We start from the raw sequence: 10,212 nt of genomic DNA on the forward strand, positions 1-10,212 counted from the left end.
GGGGGGGGGGGTGTATATTAGTTGCAGGACTTGCAAATTTATGCAAAAAGGTACGACTTATATGGCGAAAAGTATGGTACTTGGTAATATGGTATTTAGCGTATTCCCACATATTCCCAAAACCTGACCTTCTTATTTTACCGTGCTTTCGTTGTTTGTTTCAGGCTCTGGAGCATCTGAAGCCTTCTGACAACTGTTTGGTGGGAAAAGCACCCGAGAACAGAGATAAGAACCGCTACAGGGACATCCTACCCTGTAAGACTTTTTCTCATCATGGGAAGATTTTAAAGTGAAAGTACTTTTTTAAATTTTTATTATGTTGAGGGGAGGTTAAAGATTGTAAAGACTGGATCCCCATAGACATGGAATTTATGGACAGCATGTTGACGCGTTTCATTTAATTAGTTTAAGCTTACTGGATTTTTATTTTTTTTTACTGAAGAAAGTGAATATGTTTATTTATTGCGCCTAAGTAAATTGTGCACATTTTATACGCCACACAAGAGTCAATAATTCACTTGTACCACACTTGCAGTATAATTTTCCCTCAGCCTGCCAAGTATGTGACCATGATGATTCTTGCAATTATCCAGGATTTATATCTTTAATAAACGAAAGAGGAAATGATTCAACAAGCTGCATAATCGTTAGAAATTACAGGGAGACGATGCAAAGGGAAGAGATGAAATTACCTTTTTTGTGTTTGTGCGTGTTATTCTGTCAGCAAATGACCCCAGGAATGCTCTTAGTCTAAACCCAGCTGCCAAACACACAAAACTCATGTGACATATACAGAAGTCTATTTTTTTTGTCAAACCCTCGCAGTGGGGGTCGGAGTTGAGATGAACGAGTGTGATAAAAAAAGAACTGACCCCCAGTGGCATTATTACAGAACTCACCATATGCCTTGCAGCTTCTTGCAAATGTTACATGGTTTAGGTATTTAGGAAAAAATAGTTTATTGTTCTGATTGGAGATTTTTTCTTTTAAGATGAACAGATTTATAGTTTGTTTGTTTTTTTAATCTCAGTAAATATTCTTGACTATTTTTCCGATTGTTTTTTTCTCCTTGCAAACCATCTATTAATCTTTTAGGGTTGCTGGCAGATGCCCCTCCCTGGGCTGCCACCTTACCGTGGTGAAGGGGTTTGAGTGTCCCAATTATCCTAGGAGCTATGCTGTCAGGGGCTTTACGCCCCTAGTAGGGTCACCCATGACAGACAGGTCCTAGGTGAGGGACCAGACAAAGTGCAGCCCAAAGACCCCGATGATGAGAAAAATAAATGGACTTAATGTTCCCTTGCCCGGACGTGGGTCACCGGGGCCCCACTCTGGACCCAGACCTGGAGGTGAGGCACCCGGGCGAGCGCCTGGTGGCCGGGCTCTTACCCATGGAGCTCGGCCGGGCACAGCCCGAAGAGGAGACGTGGGTCCCCCTTCCCATGGGCTCACCACCTGTGGGAGGGGCCAAAGGGGTCGGGTGCAATGTGGGATGGGTGGTGGCCGAGGGCGGGGACCCTGGCGGTCTGATCCTCGGCTACAGAAGCTGGCTATTGGGACGTGGAATGTCACCTCACTGTTGATCGTGATCTACAGCTTTCGCTGGAGTGGTTCGCAGCTGAATGCGACGCGGCCAGGATGAAGATCAGTTCCTCCAAATCCGAGGCCATGGTCTTGAGCCGTAAAAGGGTAGAGTGCCCTCTCCGGGTCAGGGAGGAGGTCCTGCCCCAAGTGGAGGAGTTCAAGGATCTTGGGGTCTTGTTCACGAGTGAGGGAAAATGGAGCGTGAGATCGATAGGCGGATAGGTGCAGCGTCTGCAGTGAAGCAGGCGCTGTTCAGGTCTGTCGTGGTGAAGAGAGAGCTGAGTCAAAAGGCGAAGCCCTCAATTTACAGATCGATCTACGTTCCTACCCTCATCTATGGTCACGAGCTTTGGGTTGTGACCGAAAGAATGAGATCTCGGATACAAGCGGCCGAAATGAGTTTTCTCCGCAGGGTGTCTGGGCTCTCCCTTAGAGATTGGGTGAGAAGCTCGATCATCCGGGAGGGACTCAGAGTAGAGCCGCTGCTTCTCCACGTTGAGAGGAGCCAGTTGAAGTGGCTTGGGCATCTGTTTAGGATGCCTCCTGGATGCCTCCCTGGTGAGGTGTTACGGACACATGCCACCGGAAGGAGGCCCAGAGGAAGACCCAGGACACACTGGAGGGACTATGTTTCTCGGCTGGCCTGGGAACGCCTCCAGATTCCCCCGGAAGAGCTGGCCCAAGTGGCTGGGGAGAGGGAAGTCTGGGCCTCCCTACTTAGGCTGCTACCCCCGCGACCCAACCCCAGATAAGCAGAAGAAAATGGATGGATGGATGAATGGATGGATGGATGGATGGATGGGTTGTTGGCAGATGTAACTTTACAATGGCCTGCAGCCTAAAGGGGAAACAGGCTGGTGATTTGAGTGTGTACGTGTGTGCTTGTCTGTCATATTGGCAACTATCTCATAAAGCACAGGATGGCTTTTAAAGAAACTTTCAGAAAGTAATCATTGAACAAACACCTACAACTGATTAATTTTTGGACTCAGCTTTATTCAAGCTGGTCGCCACAGCTAAACGATCTTCACAAACACAAAAATGACTTAATCTCAGTCGGTTTCACAAACACTGAGCTAAAGTTTGGTGCAGTCGTAGCTAAAACCCATACCCAACACAAACTCTGAGCTCTAACAGATCATGCAAGATGGTTGTTTAAAACTTTGACATTAACTGTTCATGTCAATCCTGTGCCTTCTATTATCAAAATATCTCATAATCCACTTAATGGATTTTATTGAAAGTTTAACAATGTAATCAGTAGATAACGGATTGACTTTTGGAGTCAACTTGATTCAAGATGGCAGTCACAGCTGATCAATCTTAACAAAACAAAAATGGCTTTAATGTAGTCAGTTTCACTTTTTTGTTTTGGTAGCAGCTATATCACATGCTATTGTGCATCCTGGGATCCTGAACAGGCTTAATTAACATAACAAGCCAACGAGTCCGACAAGCAAGTTACCGGTAAATTCACCAATCTCATTCCACATCACTGAATCCATTGAATTTTTTTCCTCTGTGTTGCTTCTGAACAACTTCGCCAACTCCAGAGGAAGATGAAGCGCAGCCTCCTCTTCTGCGTGGCTGTCGTCAAACTCTGCATCAGTTCCACTTATTATTATTAAACTTTATTTCTGCTGCTCGATTACCGTTTTGGGCTGCATAGTTTGTAATCTGCAGAATAGGATTTTCTTTTTTGGTGGGGGGGCGGGGGCATTTTACTTGTGTGAAGTTTTTCTCAGTTGACTCTAAGTGAATGGTTAGCAGAAGAGGAACAACATATAGTTGTCAAAAGCCTAGAGGGCCCTCTTGTGGCTGCAAATGGTAATGTTTACTCTTTGGTTCATGTCAGTATGAGTGAACATCCATCCATCCATCCATTTTCTTTACCCGCTTATTCCATTTTGGGTCACGGGGGTCGCTGGTGCCCATGTCCAGCAATCACTGTGCGAGGGTCGGGGTACACCCTGGACGGGTCTCCAGTCCATCACAGGGCCACACAGAGACAAACGAGACAAACAACCATTCACTCTCTCACTCACACCTAAGGACAATTTGGAGTTACCAATCAGCCTAACATGCATGTTTTTGGACTGTGGGAGGAAACCGGAGTACCCGGAGAAAACCCACGCATGCACGGAGAGAACATGCAAACTCCACCCAGAAAGGCCCCTGGACCGGGGTTTGAACCAAGAACCTGCTCGCTGAGAGGCAGCAGCTCTACCAGTTGCGCCACCGTGCTGCCCATGAGTGAACATTTATTTTTTTTTATTTTTTTTATGTTTTTTAAGGGAAAAAAAAAAGGAGAAAAAAATTAATGAACATTTAACATGTCAGTCAAAAATTGCATCATGAATAAGGAAAAAAACGTAAATAAGTCGCTTCGGACTTTAAGTCGCAGGACTGGCCTATCTATAAAAAAAAGAGTGACTTGTAGTCCGGAAAATACGGTAATTTGTTTTCCCATTCCAAACACACTATTTTGAGTTTTCTTTGTGTGCTTTCATTCCTCCTGCAGATGACGGAACACGTGTAGCCATTGGAGAGAACCAAGAGTACATCAATGCAAGTTACATCCGCATGCAAGTCGGAGCAGAGGAGCTCTTCTACATCTCCTGCCAGGGGCCCCTGCCAACTACAGTTCAGGCTTTCTGGCAAATGATCTGGGAAAATAAATCTGACGTCATTTCCATGATGACCCAAGAAATGGAACGAGGAAGAATCAAATGTCATAAGTATTGGCCAGAAAAGCTTGGTGCACCTTTGAACACTGACAGGTACGAGCTTCACCTGGAGAACCAGCAGTTCCTGGAATACTTTCACATAAAGGTCATCCGCATGGTGGAAACGGAGGTAAAAAAAAAATAAAAAATTTAAAGAAAACACTTTTTTTATTGTTGTTGTTAAAACATGAACTTAATTTGGTGTTAAAAAAAAATAAAAAATACCTGACTATCATTCCAGACTGGTGAGACCCACTTTGTTCATCACCTGAAATTCACACACTGGCCTGACCACGGTGTGCCACACAGCTCAGAGCAGCTGGTTCGATTCATCCGCTACATGAGGGTCGTGCACCACAAGGGGCCAATCACTGTTCACTGCAGCGCTGGCATCGGACGGACAGGGGTCCTCATCTGTAACGACATTATCCTTAAACTCATTGAAGAAGACTTGCCTGTAAGTGGAAGCCCATATGTTATTTTCATTTAATCATTTTGTCCTATACTATAATTGTAATGTTATATACTGCTTTGGTCTGGACTAAAATGCCCCAACATCATCAGTCATAGTCCACACAGAATAAATCTTCATGCAAATTCATTCTGTAATGGTAAAATAAGTGTGAAGATGGCAAACAAACCTGAAAACATCTGAGCACTTCATTGTTTGCGTGATCAAAGATGGCTTTTCTAGTGATTTTTATTGTTCTAACATTTTGCAACGCGTCCCTTTGTTGTGCCACTTTCTGGAATCTTTGAACTTCTCAAAGCAGAATGTGAAACGCAAGAATGAAACAAAATAATCAGATCAATTCATCCTTGCTATATTGGCTTAACGCTGTTTGCATTCAGCTAGCAATAGTCATTAGCCATTTTGTTTCTGTGTTGGAAACGGACAAGTTCAAGAACTACTGTCACAAAACCTCACCATAAAGCTACAAATGCACCAACAGTCAGCCCTCCTGAGTAGGCCTGTCACGATAACAAAGTTTGCTGGGCGATTAATTGTCTCAGAGATTATGGCAATAAATGAAAATATTGTTTGAAATTTGACAATAATTACTAATTATTGTCAAATTTAAGAAGAAATGTTGATTTGTTTAGTGTGTAGTACCTTTTTTGACCACCGGATGGCAGTATGAGACTGTTTGAACCAAAGGATGGATAGTGTGGGAGCAAGCAGCGTGTCCCTAGGAAAAATGGGAGGGAGGCCTCTTGACGCGACATGGGCTGCCTCTCCTTCCTTTATTCGGTTCTCAAAATGGCAGACACTCGGTATGGTTTGAGCTCTTTAGCATAGCATTGTTCACACAAAGCTTTTAAGAGTTTTTCATACCTTCATCCAGTGTTTCCCCTAGTTAACTTGCCATGGTGGGGTGCTCATCTCAGCCATGATTTTTGTTGATTGGGGGATGGAGACATGCCTGAGCGCAGCTTGTACCAACAGTTTTTGAGCGGGGGGTGGAAAAGGCGCATTTATCATTTTAGCTAGAGTACCTGTATTGCGCGCTGCTAGCTTAGCACGATATGTTTGAGTTGTGCACTGTTTATACAGAAAGTTTTTGAGTGTGTGTGTGGGGGGGGGGGGGGGTGGAGCTTGAGAGAAGAGGCAGCATGAGTGCTGCCTTTAGCTTTTTAGCTAGAGAGCCTGTAGTTTGTGCCGCTAGCTTAGTGCTATGTCAATGCCGGGTGGGGGGCAAGTTCGGTTTGGTTGGCAGGGTGCTCAGTTCTGTTGACGGGGTGGGGCACCCCACTTGTATAATGGTAGGGGAAACACTGCCTTCATCAAATGCAAATTTAAATTAAGTTAAAGTTAGGTCTACCTTCAGTATACAAGATGGAGAATGTGATGCAAGAAAGTTCCATTTGGAAATATGCTGGGTTTTTTAAGTAGCTTATACCTGCACACTTTAAGTCGTCCCCGTGCATTAATTGCACCGCAAGATTTGTTGTTATATTCCGTTATTCTCTCAGCTTCCAGACATTTTATTGGGTGGCTGTGTGAAAATGTCTGGAGCAAGTCAACAAGCAAAAGCTGCAGCCTGCCCTCCTGATCCTCTTTAGGACATTTCAGGGCTGCAGCACATGTGTGAAAACAGTTCTCGTTCATTTGTTTTGTGCATTGAAAATAAATGGATCCCGAGCTCACAGTCACGCTTTAGTTGCTCGTAACAACTATCTGTCTGTCTTCAGATTAACGTGAGTGACATTGTGAAAGAGATGAGACTTCAGCGGCACGGGATGATTCAAACCAAGGTGAGCGCAAACAAAGGGGGTTAAAATGAAAGTGTAAATAAAAGCTGAACATGTTTTTCGCTCCTTTCATTTCAGGAACAGTATCTCTTCTGCTACAAGGTCTGGCTGGATGTTTTACAGGGAATTTTACAGCTTCAAGGCAACCAGTGGCAACCAGACAGTCCCAAAGACCACAAAGTAGTTTGAATGTTTCAGCTACAGGAATCTGTAAAGCCCTGGCAACGTCTGTCACAGCGGAGGGATTCACTAATAACACCTCTACATTTGATAGTTGCTCCTTTAATCTGCTATAAAACCTGTTTGTCTATTTTGCTACAACAAAAACTTTAATTTTTTTATGTATTTGTCTGCGTATGTATTCTTGGTGCTTTAATGACATCAGCTTAGACCACTGAGTTTGTTTTGCCTTTCAGGTTTTAGTCAAATGCCTTTTGTTTAGTTATTTAACTCAGTTTATTCTTCTCCTTGTCTTTTAATCTTCAGATTCCTTTTTTTTACAGTGTGGGATGCAAAATCTTCAGATCTTTTATTGACCAAAAGTGTCATGGAGGTTTAAGATCATCAAACCAAAGTTAGTGTTTGTCACATTACTGAGAAGCATTTGATTGAGCAATTTTTTTAAAGTGCATTTGTACCCTGGAATATGGGGCATTAGCTGTCTATTTTTAATTTATCATGTAGGGCAACGAAAAGAATCAAGTGCCTTGGAAAGACACACCCCACTCGCTCAACAACAAACCACTGGTTGTAAGCAGTAGGAAGCAAAACGCGAGAAACTGATTTAACAGCAACTGACGGTGGTTTGAATGTAAAGATTTCAGTCTGTTTTTGGTCTGAGGTGAACATTTGGTTTATTCCAACCCAGCAGGATTGCATTGCATCCTATGATTATCAGTTCTGTTTCAACTTTGAGAAGCTGAGACATTCATACGCTTCCTGTCGTTTAATTTTTGGGTTCATTTTATACAAACTGCTATCACGGTCCAAGGGTTAAAGATGTTAACCGATCTCCTTTACTCTGCTACAACTAACAAATGATTCCTCATAACAAATGTTTAAGTAGAGGAATACATTTTTCAAGTCACTTTGACTAAAATTTGGACACATGACCACAAAGTATCCAGATTTCTTTTGTAAAATGTACAAAACCAATTACAATCTAATTTAAAATGATTGATTGCGAGGCTTTTCAGTATGAGTCACTAAACAATAGTGTTCTTTATCTGTATTCCACAGCTATTTTATTACAAACACAGACAAAAATGCAAAAAAAAATATCTCAAAGTTTACAGAACTCCACCTCCACGGTCACAGATCGAAAATGATTTATGACTCATGGTTTGAACCTCAATTTTGGATGTCACTGCTTATGAGCTTTGTTCATTCAGCTGCTAACAAACACACACACACACACACACACACACACACACACACCAGCTCCTTATTGCATGCAGACTCAAAAAGTACAGACATCCAAGCCTGCAGTTTGATCGAATTACTTGAACTTGATGAAAATATGGAATGTAACAAAGCAACTCTTTCCACGTGAAGGAGGATCAGAATGTCTTTTTTTTTTTCTCACCTGAGAACATTTTCCTAAGTGTTTGGAGCATGCCGGGAAGACATATGCTGTACCGTACGTTTGCCATGAGGGTGGCTGGGCAGAGCCATCAGCCTCTGTAATGTGTATGCAACATCTCCTCACTCAGTGCTGGTTACCTGGTTTCCAACGAAAGCTAACCCTCAGTTTTGTGCAAGCTCTCCGTGGGATCCTGTTAATATTTTCAGCCGCACATCTTGGAAACAATGGGCTAAAAGCACATTTTGCATTCATATGTGAAAATGCATCTTGTACAGTCAAAGTGAGTGTTTATGCAAAAAGCATTGTGAAATGTTATAACCCTTAATTGCACAATTGCTTATTTATGCTCAATTAAACTCTTGTCACTGTTACCAGCCACTATGTAACCAATAACTGATGTAATACCTCTCTCTTTAATTAAAAACTATTCTGAAATTTGTTTGCGTGTTATAAAACACACTTTTACCCTCGACTCAACACGCACAACATAACTCAAGTTAAACAACGGAACAAGAGCAGCGGAGTGGGTTTTCCCCCAAAGGCACACAGAGAACAGAAGAGCCGAAGGCGGCCCTAAATCTAATTCCGCTGCACCCCCTCTCCGTTTTTACTGCAGGGTATACTCCCTCTTGGGTTTTACTGCAGGGTAAATAAGCTGGTCTCACAGGGGCCTTTTGTGACAGCATGGAAACCCCTGGAAACACACGCCGTACTCTGCGCGCACATAAACCTGGAGCTGGGGAAGCAACAGAGCTGATTTACTTGCTCACTTTTCTTTATGTTCAGTCCCTCTGCCCTTGTACACCATTTCTACCAGAGCACCAACCCCAACAAACACCACCCACCCACCCTACTTCCTTCTTATTCTCCATGCTCAGGACTTGTTATTGCGATAAGTTACTGCAAGAGCAACAGCAACTCCAGTTATTCAAGGGTCATTCCCATTAGTAGAAATATGATTATATTAAACAGATGACTTTTAAACCCCATGGAAGTAAGAATTACTGCCAGACTGAAATATGATAAAAGAGAGAAAACAGATTTCTGTAAATCAGCTGCACCAATGGCTCAGAGTTACATATATTCTATATAATATGTATTATTATGACGAGCTGGAGAGACAGTTGGTTTAAAAAAAAAAAATCATTACCAGAAGATCGATCAGTGTGAGAAAATGATTTAAAAGTAAGAGAAACATAAATAATGAAGTTGTTTCTTTTGGTCTGTGTTAACGGGAAACCAATTTGTTCTGCAGAATCTCTTCACACAGCATCCCCTTCTAATTCTGATCCCCTTTCATTTGTTGCTTCACTGCCTCCTGTCAGGTTTGACCTTCGCTTTATGAGCTTTTAAAAAAAAAAAAACCTGAAAATATGTAGAACTATTGTGTTACTGATGCAGCCTCAACTTTCTACTCACTGGTGAATTATAAAACTCAAAGGCCTGTGTGGAAAACAGAGGTAGGTCTTGAGAACGTTCACACAATAAAACAACCTTAAAAAACAATCCCAAAAGCCCTGCAGTTTAGCTCAGGGAACATGTTGGCATCTGTTCATATAATTTTAAGGGGGTAAAATAAGGTTAAAAGTTACAACAGATTTGCTGACAAGAAATGTAGAGTTGAAGACGTTTAGTGGGATCAAATGCATGGATTTGTCTTTTGCAGATGTGGTTTTTGCTATAAAAAGTAATAATTTCATTTTATTTAAAAAAAAAAAGACATTTCCCTATTTATTGTGCACAAACATTCAGAATTGAATCTATTAAGACAGAAAAATCTGATCCGCTGTTAACACTTTACTAGCGTGGTCATCGTTGTTGCCATCGAGTTTGTGTTTTATACTGTATTTTTTTGGACTATAAGGCACACTTAAAATACTTTATCCATCCATCCATTTTCTTCTGCTTATCCGGGGTCCAGTCATGGGGGTAGCAGCCTAAGTAGGGAGGCCCCGACGTCCCTCTCCCCAGCCACTTAGGCCAGCTCCTCCTTGGAGAATACCAAGACATTCCCAGGCCAGCCGAGAAACATAGTCTCTCCAGCGTGTCCTGGGTCTCCTCCCA

The 10,212-nt window shown here is 42.5% G+C and overlaps 1 protein-coding gene across 1 annotated transcript in view; it reads left to right on the forward strand.

The window, feature by feature from the left end:
• Positions 1 to 6,752, forward strand: part of ptpn20 (protein tyrosine phosphatase non-receptor type 20) — a 36,130-nt gene extending 29,378 nt beyond the window's left edge. The window contains exons 43-47 of the mRNA XM_037678871.1: positions 165 to 255; positions 4,106 to 4,440; positions 4,552 to 4,767; positions 6,504 to 6,566; positions 6,642 to 6,752. Of these exons, the coding sequence (XP_037534799.1) occupies positions 165 to 255; positions 4,106 to 4,440; positions 4,552 to 4,767; positions 6,504 to 6,566; positions 6,642 to 6,752 (816 nt within the window). The remainder of the gene's footprint in view (positions 1 to 164; positions 256 to 4,105; positions 4,441 to 4,551; positions 4,768 to 6,503; positions 6,567 to 6,641) is intronic.
• Positions 6,753 to 10,212: the final 3,460 nt, after the last annotated feature.

Source organism: Nematolebias whitei, chromosome 1 (assembly GCF_014905685.2).
Source record: "Nematolebias whitei isolate Nwh7 chromosome 1, NemWhi1, whole genome shotgun sequence".
Classification (NCBI taxonomy): Eukaryota; Metazoa; Chordata; class Actinopteri; order Cyprinodontiformes; family Rivulidae; genus Nematolebias; species Nematolebias whitei.